This window comes from Petaurus breviceps, unplaced genomic scaffold (genome assembly GCF_028583685.1).
Source record: "Petaurus breviceps papuanus isolate PSGF00001 unplaced genomic scaffold, PetGlider_PUasm1.0 189, whole genome shotgun sequence".
Taxonomy (NCBI): domain Eukaryota; kingdom Metazoa; phylum Chordata; class Mammalia; order Diprotodontia; family Petauridae; genus Petaurus; species Petaurus breviceps.
The window spans coordinates 31,277,518-31,296,013 of record NW_027185809.1 but is presented as its reverse complement, the minus strand read 5'-3'; the positions used below and the strand labels follow the sequence as shown (position 1 = coordinate 31,296,013).

The window sequence follows — 18,496 nt, the reverse complement described above, 5'->3', positions numbered from 1 at the left end:
ACATTGAGCTGGGTCAGAGGAGGCAGGGGTAGGGGTGGGTGTTTTTCACCCCTGAGTGCACTTAAGTATATTGGCTCCTGACCAGTTGGCAGCACACTTGGAGCTTGGCAAGGTAGTGAGGGGCAGTGTTCTCATGTTATTCTGATTGGATGGTTTGTAATTAGGAACATGCAGGAGAGAGGAATTTATGGGCGGAGAGGTCTAGTGGCCACTAGAGCAAGCCGAATGCAATGAGGAGAAAGTTTGACTGGTTTGAGATGGAGTCTTGGCCTCAGGCCAGAAATATAGAAGCCCGTGTCCAGGATGCTGAGCCACAAGGCATCTTTGTCATTTGGTCTACTGTTTGCTTTGGGGTAGAGGAAGTGAGGGTTGAAGGATGTTGGTGAAATGGATAGAGATCTTTCTTTTCTTAGCTACTGGCTATCTGCCCCATCCTGTAATTAGCAAGGACTTGAAACCCCTATTCTCTTGAAGATTCCTTCTAGAAGATTAGGGAAGCCTTCTGGTCAACACTTTCTTTCAAAAATTGAGTCCTGGAAAGCTTTTGTGATTGACTCAAGGTCACACAATTAATCGATTAGGGCTGAAATAAGATGAGAATGTTGGTCTCCTGACTACTGATTCAGTGCTAATAGTAACAGTAGCTAACATTTACATAGTGATTTGGGCAGCTAGAGGGTACAATGGATAGAGCACTGGACTTGGAATCAGGAAAACTCTTCTTCATGAGTTCAAATCTGGCTTCAGATACTTACTAGCTGTAGGACTCTAGGCAAGTCTCTTCACAGTGTTTACCTCAATTTCCTCACCTGTAAAATGAGCTGCAGAAGGAAATGGCAAACCACTCCAGAATCTTTGAAAGAAAACCCCAAAACAGGGTCAGGAAAAGTTGGACACAACTGAAGCAGCTAAATGATAGCAAAGATTAGTGGTTTAAGTTTTGTAAAGTGCTTTAAATTATGCTATTTTATCCTCACAGCAACCCCCTGAGGTAGGGTGTTATCATTATCCCTATTTTACTAATGAGGAAACTGAGGCTGAGTGACTTGCCCAAGGTCACACACCTAATTCAAACTCAGGTCTGCTTGTTTTTATGTCTAGCATTATTTCGGTCTGTCCATCATACCACACTGTTTCCTCTCCAGGGTATGCGGTGAGAAGCAAGGTCTCATTGCCCGAAACCACTCCTTTGAAATCTAATTCATCCCTCTCACAGCTTTACCCACGCTCCTTCAGAACAGTAACTGTCTTTCACTTTTCTTTGTGTCCACAGTATTTGGCACACTGCCTGGTACACAGTGGCTGATTAATAATTATTTATTGACTGACAAATGTGAAAGTGATATAGCTAATGTATGGATTTGACTGTCACAGCTCCTGTGGTTCCCTACTGCCTCTGGAATCATATAAAGCCATTTATAACTTGCCTCATGGAATAACACACTTTGATCAGGTAGGATTTATACCAGGAATGCAGGCCTGGTTCAATATTAGGAAAACTATCAGCATAGCTGATCATATCAACAACAAAACTAACAGAAACCATATGATTATCTCACTAGATGCAGAAAGTTTTTGACAAAATACAGTACAATAACCTTTCACATCTCTAAGACTAAAAATTGATGAAAAGGTACTAACTTGCATGAGTAGAGGGACTGTCTTTCTCTGGCAGTCCTCCATACCAATAAAATCAAAGTCCTGGTGATAAGTATGTCATGTGCGTCTTTACCTCAGACATTAACACAAATGTTTAATTATACTAGGCTAAATGTATTTCTCTGAGTCTCTACTAGAGAGCTATTTCCAGGCTGATATAAAATTATTATTGACAACTTTTAGGTCCAGACATTCAATCAGTTTTTGAATACACTGAACTGGCCTATTGTTTAACCCTCATCTATCCATCTTGTATAGAGGAACTTCATGAAAAACTTTGACAAGTTTTGCTGAATCTTAGGTGACTCTTGTCTATAACATTCCCTTACGTTGTCAAAAAAAAATTAAATTAGATTGGTCATGCATGACCTACTGTAGTACCAATGCAATATTTACAGCACCCACAATCACTATAAATATACTTGCATGATGCTTAATTGCAAAATATAACAGACTCTCCTATATAGAAGACAGAAGCAAAACATTTATTCAGATACCAGAAAACCAAATCCCAACACCAGGAAACCATATCCATCAAAGCAACATAGAAGTTAGTGCAGCACGACATAGCAGAGAGCCACACCATCCTTTAGCCTTCCCACAAACCAACCTTTGACCAATATTTACCCACAAGCCTATCTGTCCTCCCTCAGAAATAAACTCTCCTTCCAACCATCTAGCAGGCTCTGACTCCCAGATTCCTGTGGGCTCTGCTCCATCCATCAGCAAACTCCTCCCACCACAGACTCCATATGATTACATTCAGCCCATTAGGGGGCAGAGTTCATTTTCAAAGCAGGGAAGGTCTTCAAATTCCCTTAGGTTTATTAAGGGGCTGGGAAGATCTTCAAATTCCTATTCCTATTACACCTATTCTTGATGAAGCCAGGCTGGCTTTTTGTGATCACCACATCCTTTTTAAGATGTTCACTTGTTATTCCTTTAATGATACATTTTAGAATTTTACCAGGAATCAAAATCAAGCTCATTGACCCATAGGTTTCAGATTTCATTCTCTTGTCCTTTTATAACTTAAATTTTAATCGATATCTTTTGTTTTTAAATATCATCATCTCCCAGTATATTCTCTCTTGATCTACATGGAGAATCATCCTTTATAATAAAGAATATAAAAGAAAGAACAAAAACATTTCAGTAAAACTAATGGTAGCATATATATTCTGGTCCCAATCTCTAAGAGACCGAGAAGGTTACCCTTTCCCCTTGGGGTTCTAGGGTACACTGAGATCCAGATGGGTGTTTCTCTGCTATTGGTTCATGATTCTCCCCATTTGTTAGAGGGCAGTAACCAGCACCCAATTCTGTTAGGAATTTTAAGATGCCTTTTATAAAGGGAATTATTTATCTCATAAATTTATCAAGAACAGACATGTAAACATATCCCCTAATACCTTGGTGGTGGGGTCGTAAGTCCCTCTATACCACCTTGGTCTCTGGATGGGGAGGAGATTAGGCTCACAATTTAGTTCAGTTCTTTCAGCACATTTACCTCATCAAGTTTACTTCTAAAGATGAAATCACAAGGCGGCTAGGTGGCAAAGTGAATAGAGCACTGGCCCTGGGGTCAGGAGGACCTGAGTTCAAATCTGGCCTCACACACTTGAAACACTAGCCATGTGACCTTGCACAAGTCATTTAACCCCAATTGCCTTGCCCTCTCCCCTCCAAAGAGCAAAAAAAAAAAAAAAGATGAAATCACTCCAGTTTATCCTGGGGTATGTAGGGGAGGCCAGGAGGACCTGAAGGTCATTCCAGATAATCCTTCCAGATAATCTCCAGGCTGAGCTGACTGTAACACCTGGAATAGATTCCTAGATGCCTGTGGTTCTCAAGGCCAGCCTCTGAAACTCCCAAGCTTAGAAATTCCACTTCTTTTTAGTGGTAGGTCCTAAATCTTGTGTGATCCTGCCTGTGGCTGCATGGTATTTGCATTATTTATTTCTGACTGTTTCCAGAATTTTCTCCTTGAATTGGAAACTCTGGATTTTGGCTATAATACTTTTGGGAATTTTCATTTGGGGATTTCTTTTAGAAAGTAACCAGTTGATTCTTTCAATTTCTACTTTGTCATCTGATTCTAAGATATATGGAAAGTTTTCTTTATAGTTTCTTGAAATATCATGTTTAGGATTTTATTTTGATCATGGATTTCAGATAGTCTAGCAATTCTTAAATCATCTCTCCTACATCTATTTTCCAGGTTAGTCATTTTTCCTTTGAAATATTTCACATTTTAAAAATATTTTTTCCAGTCTTTTGACTTTGCTTTATGATTTCATGATGTTTCATGGGGTCATAAGCTTCCACTTGACTAGTTCTAATTTTGAGGAGTTATTTTCTTCAGTGAGATTTTGTTCCTCTTTTACTATTTGGACAATTCTAATTTTTAAGGAATTATTTTATTTATTATTTTTTGTGTACCTCTTTTACTAAGCTGTTAATTCTCTTTTCATAATTTTCTTGTGTAACTCTCATTTCTTTTCCCAGTTTTCCTCTACCACTCTTTTTTGATTAAAAAAAAATTATTTTGCTCTTTTAAAAAAAATCTCGCTCTTTAGTTCTTCTAGGAATTCTTGTTGGGCTTGTGTACAACCTGTGTTTTTCTTTGAGACTTTGCTAAAGGCATTTTCAGGTCATTGTCTTCTTCTGGGCTTGTCTTGAGTTTCCCAGTCACCCTAATAACTTTTTTTTGTTTGTTTGCTCATTTATCCACCTACATCTTGACTTTGGACTTTATATTAGAATTGGGCTCTGTTCATCTCTGAGGGGGATGAGTAGCTGAGCTTTTGTCTATTATGTTCTTCTGCTTTCATGGATTTTCTGGGAGTCTATATGTTTTTGGTGTCTTCAAAGCAGTGTGGTCCAGGTAGAGGCCTGTTCACTGCCCTCTGGTCTTTTCTCTTCTCCTTATCCAGGTACAGCCCCTGCTCCCTCCTGACTGCTCCTCTGGAACAGGGTCATGAGTGACAGAGCTGCCAAATGGCACCTGATCACCTAGTGCTAGCACAGGGGTCCCCTGGAATCTCTTTCTGACCACGTATTCATCACCTTGCCATACCTGGGCACTGACACTGCTGCTGCTTGCCAGCCCCTATCCCATTGTCCACAGACCTCTCTTCATGTCTTCTTAAACTGCTATAGGCTAGAAAAAATGACTCATTTCTTCCTTGGCTTTCTCACTCAGAATTCTGTTTGGTGTTTTCTGTGGTTATTGTGTAGGAAGGGTTTTGGGGGAGGTTTGGCAATTGTGACTTTTCACTCTTCTGTCTTGACTCTGCCCTGCCCCTCTCCCCATCATTTCTATATCATTTCTCTGCACTAAGATCCTGATGTGTTTTCCAAATTCCTTATCTGTTTCTTCGTTCTATGTAAGAGATCTATAGTATCCTCTGTTGACGATATGGCTATCTTTCTGCCTCCATGAATGTTCTTGCCCAAATATTCTCTATTCTGCACTACCTTCTTGTACCTGGACTCACATGGACAAATTTTCTTAAATATTTCCGTTCCCCTTTTACCTATCCTATTTCTTTTGAACCAGGGATTCCTTTTCAGTACCATATTCATAATCTTGGATTCCATCTCATTAGGTCTCAGTAATATTTATGAAGTCAAATTTACCCCCTTGCATTCATATCTCTAGTTGATCAATCATGGGAATAGGGCATCCATTTTGGCTACCTAGCTTGGGGTGTGAAGGGGGTTCAATGACTCAGATCCTCTTTCACTTAAGCTGGAAGGTAGCTTTTTCTGGCCCCTCGGGGCAGGTTCAAACTTACCATGCTACTACTGAAGAAAGCTCTATTCCACTTACATGGCTCAATCTCTCTCTCTCTCCCCAGCTGTCTGTGAGCCACCATGCCAAAACAAGGGTTCCTGCAGTCGGCCCCAGCAATGTGTCTGTCGTTCTGGCTTCCGGGGTAACCACTGTGAAGAGGTCATTCCTGATGAGGAGTACCACCTCCAACCTTCACAGCCAGTGCCTCGATCGCCACTGGTTTTACCCAGCCTCAGCAGGAGTAGTGGGCTGAGAGACAGCCCTGCCTCAGTGGTACGGTCTCCGGTGTTGCAGAAGTTACCAGTTGGGTATGTTTTCCTTTTTTCATTGTGGGCACAAATGCCATTTTTTTCCTAAACAACTGAGTGTTTAAGGAGTGTTTATTTACTCTTTACTCCACTGCTAGTATGCCCTTTCCCTTTGGTGCCATATGAAGTCTTCAGTGGGCAGTGTGGGGCTCATAGACCAGAAAGCCTGATAAGCTCTGGCGACTTCAGGAGTCTGCCTTTCCTCTCCTACCTGCTCGGTGAAGCTGAAATTTCCTTAACAGGAAATGAGCCTTTGGGACAGCTAAGTGGCAAAGTAGATAAAGTGTCAGCTCTGGAATCAGGAGGACCTGAATTAAAATCTGACCTCAGCCACTTACTAGTGGTGTGACTCTGGGCAAGTCACTTAACCCTGATTGCCTCCAAAAAAAACCAAAACAAAATAGAAGATGAGCCTTTCATTCTTTAATCAGAGACAATCTTAAGATGTAAATACTCTAGAACAAGGACTAACCTATTAATTTAAATCTTTGTCAAGATATAAATGACCAGAAAAAGAAACCTTGGTTTGATTGGGAGAAGATAAAATAAAGACAAAAACAGCCAGGCATTAAGCTTCTGAAGGAAGAGAAAGGGAAAGGATCTGGGAAGTTCATAGGTCAATCATGGACTGAGGAAGGTGAAGAAGCCACTATACGTGGACAACCTTTAGGACCTTCTCACTGTCTTCCTAAAGCATAGCTAACATAATTACAAGCACAGAGGTGACTTGGCTCCAGGACATTCCACTCATCTCACTACTGGCTGGATAAAGAAAACAAAAGCCAAATTTACTCACATCTATTTTGGTTGGGGGCAGATCCAAACTTACCATGCTACTGCTGAAGAAAGCTCCATCCCACTTACACGGCTCAATCTCTCTCTCTCTCTCCCTAGCTGTCTGTGAGCCACCATGCCAAAACAAGGGTTCCTGCAGGCGACCCCAGCAATGTATCTGGGGGGTGGGGTGGGTGGGAAGACTGTGATTATTGTGGTGATTGAGGTATTCACTCCTGGTCTTTTGGACTCACTCTATTCTTCCTAGAAGAAGGACCCCCTAGCCACTAATGCTAAATGTTTAGAGTCCAGGGTCTTAGCAACTCGAGCAATTTTGCCCAGTGGGACATAAATGTGATTTCTTTCTTTCCAAGAGAGATGGAGCTGTTTCTGTTTGGAGAGGTGAAGGTTCTGGGAGCCTAAGACTGACAGGCAGGGCCATGCTTTTAAGTGTTTCTATATATGTTATTTCACTTGATCCTCACAGGCCTCTGTGACGTATAAAAAGTTCAAGAGACATAGTTTCTAGGTAATAATTTTATTAATCAAGCTAGTAATTATTAATAAAAGGTCTCAGTGACACTCTCAAATGCCAAAGACCCCTCATGGAACCTACTCAATATACCTTGGAAGAGCGGGTGTCCCTGAGGGTGACAATTGACCGATTGGTTAACAAGTAAGGAGAGAATGAATATGATCAGAGGTGGACATATTCTAATGAGGGTCTGGGGGATGTGACTCTGATTATTTCACTTACTTCCAAATCACCTCCAGCTTTGGGCATTCTAGACAAAGGAACTATCCCCACCCAAGCCTGAGTAGATCACAGGCTTCCCCATTTGGGTAGAGATTGAACAAGTTTAAGGGGAAAGCTAATCCAATCTCATTATCAGCAATGTCCTTCAAACACTGGCTTGGTCTAGTAGAGTGAAGATCTAGTAAGGGGAAAAAAAACCCTAGATCTGCCTAATGTTTGGTTATTTAATAATAATGATTTCTCTTGGGTTGGCTAGGTAGTGTAGTGAATAGAGCATGGGCCCTGAAGTCAGGAGAACCTGAGTTCAAATCCGACCTCAGACACTTTCAACACTTACTAGCCGTGTGACCTTGGGCAAGTCACTTAACCCCAATTGCCTTGCCTTCTCCCTGCAAAAATAATAATAATAATAATAATTTCTCTCATATTCTATGAAGTAAGCAACACCAATATTATAATAATAATTATTATATGATGAGGAATTATAGTTTTAGAGCTGGAAGGGACTTTGGAAAGCTATCTAGTTCTACCCCTTCATTTTATAGATGATGAAAGGGAGGCCCAGAGGTGTTGATATGTGCCCAAATTCACACAGCTAGTAAGTGGCAGAGCTGGGATATGAACCCAGGTATGTTGGACTTGGACTCAGGAAGAACTAAATTTATGTTCCATTTCTTTTTTTTTTCTTTTTGCAAGGGGGAGGGCAGGGTAATTAGGTATAAGTGACTTGCCCAAGGTCACACAGCTAATAAGTATTAAGTGTCTGAGGCCGGATTTGAACTCAGGTCCTCCTGACTTCAGGGCCAGTGCTCTATTCACTGTGCCACCTAGCCACCCCATTTCATGTTCCATTTCAAACTCTTATTGTATTACTATGGGTAAGTCATTTAATTTCTCTGGGCCTCAGTTTCCTCATCAGTAAAACAAGAGAGTTGGACTAGATAGCCTCTCTGGTCCCTTTTAGCTACAAATCTACTATAATTCATTGATTTCTAAATTGGTGCGCTTTCCACAATACCCTACTGTCTGTTACATATAAAAAATGGCAGGACCAAGCCCTCTGACCCCCAACCTACTGTATCATGTAACATACAAATTTTTGCTGTATAAAGACCACCAATGAAGATCTCTCTATATAAAAACCAACATCACCTTTTGAAAAGGTTGTTGGAGAAAATGAGATTCAGTCAGGATTTATGGAAAGAACAATGGATTTAGAGTGAAAGAAGCTGAGTTCCAATCCTGACTCTGCTATTGTGCGACCTTGGGAAAAGTCACTTAATGTTTCTCTATCTCGGTTTCTTAAAGTTCTTGGACTAGATAATCTCCAGGGTCCTTTCCTATGATCCTGTGTATACAGAGGATGAATTTTAAGTAGATTTTGTAGAGTTGGAGTAGAGAATCCATACTAGTCTTGGAGTGGCAGCATCATTTTCATCTATTTCCATACCATGTGATTCCCAAGTTGATACTTCCTTGATGGGCTGTCATTCTATCCTACTGATACCATTACTGCTTTGAATCAGCACACTTCTGAGTCAGACATCGTCCCTCTTCTCCATGGGTCTAACTTTTACCCGGAGGCCAGTTGTCCTGCACTGGACCCAGATGGCTCTGAAGGAGAAAGTGAGGCTGGTAACGTTGCACAGCCCTCACTCATTCACTCATTTAAATCCAATTCACTTGCAAGTCATGGCATCACCTTCTTGATGTCATGGTCCTCTTTGAGAATGAAGGACTAACAGCAAAACCAGTAACTTTCACCCACTCTTTAAGGTTGGTCTTACATTTTCTCTCCTTTGTATAGCCTTAACTGACCACTTCAGTCCTAGTGATCACTCATGCAACATTTCTATCTGCTGTGTACACACACACACACACACACACACACACACACACACACACACACACACACACACACTGCCCTCAAATTATTAGTGATTTATGAATGTTTGCCGATTCCCCTAATTCTGTAAGTTCCTTGCAGCAACCTTTCTTTGACTTCTTGGTATCCCCCATGGTGCTTTGCTCATATCAGACACTATCTGGACGGGTGTTGCTCTGGACCATTTAGCATCAGCCTTCTGCTCTCTAACCCCTCTCCAAAACTGTCCTGGGTGCTAAAAGATTGATGGACAGGCAGACAGGTAGAACATTTGCACAGGGGATAAAAATACAGACAAACAAAGTAATTCCTATCTTCAAGAAGCTTACGTTTTAAATGGGGAAGACAACACATAAAGGGGTGTCAGAAAGCAGGGAGACCCGGTGAGGAGATGGCTAAGAAATGATGTGGAGGCTTGGTCCTCAGCAAGATAAGATGAAAGCTCACCTAGCAGAACCAGGGGACTCAAAGGCACTGTATATACCCTCCATGGTGCAGTGGGAAGTAGAACAGCTCATTAAAAAGGAGAGTCTCAGAGTCGGGGGAAGGGAAACAAAAGGGGACAGAAGGAGAATACTAGAAGGGAGGTTGCAAAACCCCCAATTTAAAATGTCTATTTTGTGCAAGGAGCCAACCAGGAAAACTATGTGACAGTTCCCCACAAACTGTCCCCCCCCCCCTTTGTTTCCTACATGAGAGATGTCTCCAGCTTTCAAAGCAGGGACCCTTCACTCTCCAGGTTTCATAGACACAAGGCTACTGTGTAATGACTTTCAGGCTCTAGGCTTATGCTGTGTCTAACTGCACTGGACCCTCGATGCCATGAAATCTGGGAAAGTCCAACCAGGCCCCATCAGCTGTGTTTTGCTTTGGGAGGCCAAATCCCACTCGCCTGGTAGTGTCAGACATTTCCTGTGAGCTTGGCCAGGTTTCTCTAAGCAGCGTCTGGCCTCTCTCCTGATAACAGCTGGGAAAGGGATGAAGCCCTTCGTGTCCAGAGAGGGAGGTAGTAGTGAGGGCATCCTAGACGTATGAGGGGAAAAAAAAGCAAAACCAAGAGAGGACCTTGACATTCAGCCATCTCCAAAGATTCTCCTCCAAAATGGGTCTAGACAAAGGCCAAGAAGAATCCTGGGAGAGAGAAGAAAGCTATTTGTGAAGAATGGAGGGAGAGTGTGGGTGCGGTAGGCAGGATGCAAAGAGCCAAATGTGGGCTGATGCTGTCCAGCTGTTTCCCAGGCTGGCTGCAGAAGACTCAAGTTTCCTTCTGTGCCCAAAGCCAAAGTTCTTTCCCCAGAGCAATGGAGCAAGAGAGGGAGAGAGAGGCAGAGACTACACCACCTGAAAAATGGCAGCCTGTGAAAGAGGATCTGGGAGGTGGATCCTTTGGACTGAACCTTGAGCTGGAAAAGCTAAAAGAACTCAGAAAATATCCAGAAGACCTTGAAAAACACTAGACCTCTCACCATAGCCACAAAATAAGGTGTGGAGAAAGAGTATTTTGGAGAGAAGATTGAGTGCCAGTTTCTAGTAATGACTCAGAAAAACAAGTGAGCATCATGGTAGGCCTGAGGGAAGAAGAGCCTAGCATCCCCCAGTCTGGAACTTGCCTTGGTTGCCTTGGGATAAAGACGCCCCCTCCCAAATTCTTCTAGTCAGTGGGTGCAGGGAAGGGAAAAGAGACATTAGGGGAAGTATTGCATCTTTTTTTTCAGGATGGGAATTCCCCAGCTGTGAAATAGCACTGAGCTGGGCCAAGGGAAAATGAGGGATTGAATTCCAGAAGCTCAGGGTGAGGCCAAGTACCTTAGGACAGAAAGGTGAAGGCAAGCAGGACTCTTGGGTTACATACAGTTAGGTGTCCTAATGGATAGAGTGCCAGGCCTGGAGTCAGGAAGACCTGAGTTCAAATGTGACCCTAGAAACGTATCAACGATAGGACCCTGGACAAATCACTTAACCTCTCTCTGCTTCAGTTTTCTCATCTGTGAAAGGAGAATAGCAATAACACACTTACTTTGCACGGTTGTTGTGAAGATCAAATGGCATGATACATGTAAAACATTTAGCACAGTGCCTAGCACATAGTAGGCATTATATATAAATGCTAGTTATTATGATTATTATTCTTGGCTTAAGTCACACAACCTCCCCTGGTCTCAATTTCCTCTACTATAAAATAAGGGGAACTAAATTATAGGATAATAGATTTAGATAGGGAAGGGATCCAAGAGACCATCTAATTCAATCTCTTAATTTTATAGATGAGGAAATAAAAGCCTAGAGAGGCAGAGTGACTTTCCTAAGGTAAGTGGTAGGGCCAGGATCCTCTGACTTCAAATCTAGCTTTCTTTCCTTAATACTACAAATGGCTTCTGTGATTTATTCCAGATTTAAATCTATGATCCTCTATTTGAGCCACTGAATTAGAGTATATTGAAAAGATGGGTGAGCTATGGCTCTGGGCCCATGAGCAGTGGCTGCTGATGTATAATAAATGATAGTGAGTCTCTGGGCTGCCCACAGGATCCTGCCTTCTATGGGACTGAGAGTATGGGGTCTTTTGTATGCTGAGACCATTGCATCCTGGAAATCCTTCTTCCCTTCCACCTCTTTTCTCTTCACCCTCTCATTTTAGCCCAGAATAGCTGAGAGTATCTGAATTTGAGGGGAGAAGGGGAACAAGGTATCAGGAAAGCTTCTATTGGTGTAGAATTTAATGTCTATAGTTTAATTTTAGTTGTTTTTCATTCATGTCTGATTCTTCATGACCCCTTTTGGAGTTTTCTTGACAAAGATACTGGAGTGATTTGCCATTTCCTGCTCCAGCTCATTTTACAGATAAGGAAACTGAGTCAAACAGGATTAAGTGACTTGCCCAGGGTCACACAGTTAGTAAGTGTCTGAGGCCTGACTCCAGGCCCAGTAGTCTATCTATTGCATGACCTAGCTGCCCCCACAGTGGTGAGAAATATAAAAACCCTCAATGTACATATTATATAGAACAAGTGAGATAATATATATAAAACACTTTGCAAATCTTAGAGGGCTAGCTATAATCCTCCTCCTCCTCCTCCATACTCTCATTCCTGTTGTGATAATGAGGATGTTTATATGCATGTGTGATTATATGAGGATGGTAACAATTTGCATTTGCAGTCACCCCAGATGAGAGAATGATTAGGATTCGACATCACCCCTTTTTAACATTGTGACTTCCACTGCTTAACGCAGGAACCCAGCCACATCCACACACCCCTATCTTTCCATCCCCAGTGGTGCCTCACAGAAGGGCAACTTTGTCATCTTTTGACATATCTTTAAGGCAAAAGGCCAACTTGCCATGTTCAGGGTGAACCTGTAGGCACCCCAGAAAGAGCTTCTGGGCAGAAGCTCTTTTGAGGCACTAAATGGCACACTGACTATCGCTCCTTCCTGAGCAGCCCTAGGGAAGAGGGGGAGGAATATAGATAGACATATGAACAGATAGACAGACAGAAGTACATGCACAAAGTGTACGCGGATGGGTAGTCTCCTTAAACAAGAAAGAGAAATGGAATCTCTCAGAACATCACTGATTTGGAACAACTTCAGAGGAGAAGCATTTCCACTGTGGTAAGAAGTGGGGTAATCCATGAAGAAGGCAGTGGGTTCTACTCTTGTAAATAGCAGGAGATTTTCCCACAAGATCAAGGAAGAAGACTAAAATCCCTCTTTCTCCCCAAGTAGTCACTACTTGCTGAAATAGAAAACAAGCAGTGATGAGAAAAAGGGAGAGAGACACAGAATCTATGTACCAGACACCCAAGCTCAGTGAATTCACTTTGGCCATGTGTATCCCATGTGCTGCCAGAAGTAACTGGGTGAGGAGGCAGAAGGAAAGAGGAGGGACTGTGGAACATAGCTTCATGTAGGACTGCTTTTTATGCTGTTCCATGAAGTTATAGCCCCTGGCAACTGTGGTTGGCTCAATGAGAAGATGGGGCTTGGACAAGCTGGTGCTGAAGGAAAATCAGTCTGACACTAAGAAAATGTTCTTGTCCTCTGTGGAGAGAGTTCCTCTGGATCTGCCCTGCAGGACAGGTGTCTGGTTAGTGCAAGGGAATTATGGAGAGAGGGCAGAAGGTGGCTGAGGATATTTGTATTTGCTTGTTGACTCACATCAGAAGTAAGTCAGTCAACAAGCATTTATTAGCTGTCTATCATGTGTCAGGCACTGTGCTAAATACTGGTGATATAAAGAAAGTTAAAAGCAGTCCCTGCCCTCAGAGAACTCAGATTCTAACAGACAACATACAAGCAACTATGTACATACAAGATATATACAGTTCATCTGGGAAGTAATCTCAGACCCAGGGCAGTTAGGTGGTGCAGTGAATAGAGCATCTGGCCTGGAGTCAGAAAGACCTGAGTTCAAATCCTGCTTCAGACACTTACTAGCTATGTGATCCTGGGCAAGTCACTTATCCCAGTTTGCTTCAGTTTCCTCATCTGTAAAAATGAGCTGGAGAAAGAAATGGCAAACCTCTCCAGTATCTCTGCCAAGAAAACTCCAAATGGGGTCAAGAAGAGTCAGACTGAAATGACTGAACAACAACTACCTCAGAGCCTAAGAGCCCGCCATGAGGGGAGGAGCTGAGAAAGGCCTCCTGTAGAAAGTAGGTTTTAAGCTGAATCTTGAAGGAAGGCATAGTAGACAGGAGGGAGAGATGAGGAGGGAAAGCATCACAGGAAAGGGGTGTAATGGAAAGGCATGAGTTGGGAGATGGAGTGTATCATGTGCAAGTGGGTCAGTGAAGCTGGATCATAAAAGACACTGGACAGGTAGGAAAGGGCTAAGTAATGAAAGGCTTTAAAAGCCAAACAGAGGGGGTTTTTTTGGGGGGTGATAATAGAGAGTCACTGAGGTTTATCAAACAGGTGGTGGACATAGTCAGACCTGTGCTTTAGGAAAATCATTTTGGCAACTGTGTGGTGGATGCATGAGAGAGGGGATACTTGAGGAAGGGAGATCAATTAGATTTTGTTGTTGTTCAGTTATTTCAGTCACATCTAACTCTTCATGACCCCATTTGGGGTTTTCTTGGCAAAGATACTGGAGTAGTTTCCTCCAGATAATTTTACAGATGAGGAAACTGAGGCCAACAGGGTTAAATAATCAGTCAGGGTCACATGGGTAGTAAGTGTCCAAGGCTGAATCTGAACTCAGGTCCTCCCGGAACTGCCCCTACAGCACTGTAGTTCTTGTCAATAGTAGGAACTTAATAGACATTGAATTGACTTAATAACACATTGTATCATATTCCTAATAGCTACCTCAACCTCCAAAGACCTTCACCTCAGACGTGCTGAATGATTAATAACTTTAGATTTAGATTTTGCCTCCTATTCCATGAATTCTAGTCATCACTCTGGCCTTAATAAGCCATATGACTTTGGGAAAATCCCTTCCCTTTTCTGGATCTGAAGTTTCTCATCTCCAAAATGAGGGGACAAGGCCATGAAATAACAGCAGCTGACATTTAGAGAGGTTTTTAATGTTTGCAAAGTACTTTAAACACACTTATTTAAGCCTTACCAGCAATCCTATGAGGCAGATACTAGGGATATTATTATCCCCTTTTTATAGGCTGAGAGAGTTTCTTCATAGTCACACAGCTAGGAAATGTCAGCATCAGCATTTGAACCCTTGTCTTCCTGGCTGGATCCAGGTCTAGGACCCTAGCAACTCTGCCACATAACCCAGTGACTCTGTGTAGAATGCTGTGGTCCTTTCCAATGGTAAATTCCTTCTCTGCCAGTCATTGTCCCTAACTCAAAAAAAGCCCCTTTGCCCATCTCTAAGAGATATAATTGAGGATAAATGAAATTAGATGAATGCCAAATAATGATGTCCTTCATGATTGCAACAGCTAGCACTTCCAAAAATGATGTACTGCACATCATGCTCAAACTGGCAGCAAGTCAGCCTTGGACAGATTACTTAGCCTGCATATTTCTGTCTTTATCACTAACCATTCCTTTTGACCAGTAAGCAATGTTATCTTATCACTGTGTTCTCCAAGACTGCTTCCTGGTTGAATTGACCCTCCCCCCAACCCCAAGCTCCTTTGAATGCCAGGATTTTCTCTGCCACGGGGCATAGAAGTTTTGTTCCATCTCAACCCCTTACAAAACTCCACCCTTTGCTGAGTTTGTTGAGAAACTTTAAACCACAAGCTCACCTCCTGGAATTTTCTAGAAAAACACAAATTCTTGGGACTTTATAAAGAGCTTCTTGGGATTTTTGGTGCCCTGACAATGAGCTAGAATATTTACTAATGTCTGAAATAGTGATTCTTAGTTATCCTCATGAATTAGGTTTGAAAAATTTCCCCAAAAGTAACTAAAAAAAGAAAGTCATAGGCAAGAGTTACTGACTTAGAAGAAAAAGCTGAAAACGAGGGTCAACTGGCCAAAAGTATTAGTTAAACGCCTTGCAAGTTCCCAGCATTGTGAGATCCGACTTCTGTTTAGGATAGCAATGTGGAAGGTTGGAGATGAACTCAGCTCTTCCACATATGCTCCATAAAATATTTAAGAAGAGCTTGAATCCTGAGTTAGAAGTCTAAAAAGAAACAATAGTAAACTGTTTTGTCAAACCCAGGATAACACGAAAAGATGACCAGGTATCTGCGAGAGAGATCTTGCTAGAGATGTCAATGTGAACTCAGGTAAGCAGGTTTCTCTGACCTTAGACTTAGGCCTAGGAACAAAAAGCATTTTAACTGCGATTTTCTATGTTCACTGGAAGCCTACCATACTCTGCCTGGAGTTGCTACAGAGGAACCTGAAGACCACAGCCCTCCAGCTGGAGACAATCTAGGGGAGGTAGAAGTCTGTAGCAGGAACATAAGAAATCAAGGTCAGGTCCAAACAGGGATTCAACTAAAGTTGGAAGATTAGTAAATAGAAGCAGTCACCAAACACTCGGAATAAATACTATGGGTCAAAAGAAAGAAAAAGTTCCAGTACCAAGGAAACGCAATCGGGATCACAGAAGACTAGGGTGTAGGTACTTAAAAGGAGAGAAAATCTTGTAACATGATGTTTCAAAATACAAAAGATAAAGTCTTACAACTGAAAATAACCTGTCCTTACAAGACTCATTATCATTCTACAGGGGGAAAAATGAACCTTTAATGAAATAGAAGATTTTTAAAAATATTTGATGACAAGACCAGAGATTAGCAGACACTTTAAATGGAAACAAATGTATCAAGGGAAACCTAGAAAATGAAATACATTCAAGCAAATGGAAGAGGCTAGATGATGCTTACATTTTAGGAGAACTAAAAGAGATAAGTGAATATACATTCAGAATTCTAATGTCTTAAAGGGTCATTGTTGTTGTTCAGTCACAGTTGACCCTTCCCGAAGACCATGCTGACCATTCTTGGCAAAGATAATAGGAGTGGTTTATCATTTCCTTCTTCACTGGATTAAGGCAAGTAGAGGTTAAGTGACTTGCCCACAGTCACACAGCTAGTAAGTGTCTGAATCTGAATTTGAACTCAGGTCTTCCTGACTTCAGGTCCAGCACTCTATCCACTGAGTCACCTAACTGCCTCCTGCTTCTAGAAGGATTATAGAAGAAGTTAAATAAGACAAACACGGGACCAGTAGGTGGTTTTGTTCTATTTTGATAATCCTAAAATATGAAAGAAAAGGGAGGGGGGAAGGAATACACAAAAGAAGAAATGAAGAACAATGGAAAAGAAGTTAGTATTTTTCATAATTCAGTGTGTGAGAAGAAGAGTTTACAAACATGAAGGGAGAAGTGGGGGAGTGGATATCACATAAACTTTACTCTTATCTGAAATAGACAAAGGAGAGCTGAGCATATACATACATTCACAGAGAGATTTGTGTAGAAATATACTCAACTCAACAAGAAGACACATCCAGAGACAGGGAGGACTAAAAGGAAGGAAATTAGACCAAGCAAAATAACTTTCAAGCTTTGAGGGTGGATCTTAAAGGGGAGATTAAAAGGAGAGAAAGAAAATGTAAGAATCCATGATAAGGACCTGGGAAAGGTGAAGAGAGATGGGGACTGTGTGGGAATAGAAAGGAATATACATATTTCTCAGCTGTTCATAGCATCTTTTTAAAAACCGTCTATGTGTTTGGCATAAAAACCTCATAGGCAAATGAAGAAAGCAGAAATATTAAACATAGCCTTTACTAATCATAAAACAATAAAAAAGAACTCCTATAATTAATAAAGGGCATTGGACAATTTCGTTTTTTTGTTGTTGTTTTGCTTTTTTTTCTTTTGGAGGGGGCAAGGTAGGGCAATTGGGGTTAAGTGACTTGCCCAAGGTCACGTGGCTAGTTTTTTTGGTGTTAGGTTCCTGAGGCCAGATTTGAACTCTGGTCCTCCTGACTCCAGTACCAGTGCTCTATTCATTGCACCACCTAGCTGCCCCTAAGGATTACAATTTCAGTGGAGACTAAATGATTTAATCCTGAAAAATTGGTTCATCAAAAGAAGGGATGGTTTTGGAGAAACCTGGGCAGACTTTTATGAACTGATACATAATAAACAGGACAGAAGAACAATTCATATAATAACAATATTGTAAAGACAAACAAGTCTGAAAGAAAGAACTCTGACCATTGGATCAACTATAATTCCAGAGGACAAGTGATGAAACATAATAACCATATACACACAAGCATAAAATTCATACACACAGAGGTGTGATAGACTCAAGAGGAAGAATGAGACATATATTTTTGGTCATAGTCAATACGGGAATTTGTTTTGATTATACATATTTATTGTAAGTGCTTGTTTTTTCTTTTTAAATTAAAAAAAGGAAAATAAAACAAAAGTTTATTTTTAAATGAATGATAATCATTGAGTAAAGGGGTTGTAGTTCCTGGTAAGGTTTCTTCCAGGTTTTAGAAGAGCTTAACACTGGCAGACATGGTATTGCTGGTATAGATTTGGGGTCAGCTGGTGAGAAGGTGGAGTTCCACATGCAGGCCAGACTAAATGGAAATAGTTTTCTTATCCCAAGTCTGAAGTATTAAAGGTTTTGATTTAAGCAAGAACAGGAGGGTGTATCTGTCTCTGACTTTTGGACCCACTGCTTTCCCACTCTTTTTTCCCCCTAGAAATCTAAGGGGAGGAGAGAAGGGGAAAATACAAATAATTTGAAAGCTTAACTACCCAGAAATATCGCCTCCCTGGACCTGAATCTAAATGGAGGATTCCCCTGCAGTTATGGTCACCCCTTTCCTCAGAAGTCACTGGGAAGTTCATC

At 41.5% G+C, this 18,496-nt stretch overlaps 1 protein-coding gene across 1 annotated transcript in view; it reads left to right on the top strand.

Moving 5' to 3' along the window:
• LTBP2 (latent transforming growth factor beta binding protein 2) overlaps window positions 1–18,496 on the top strand; it is a 204,309-nt gene that overhangs the window by 25,624 nt on the left and 160,189 nt on the right. The window contains exon 3 of the mRNA XM_069092220.1: window positions 5,523–5,766. Within this exon, the coding sequence (XP_068948321.1) occupies window positions 5,523–5,766 (244 nt within the window). The remainder of the gene's footprint in view (window positions 1–5,522; window positions 5,767–18,496) is intronic.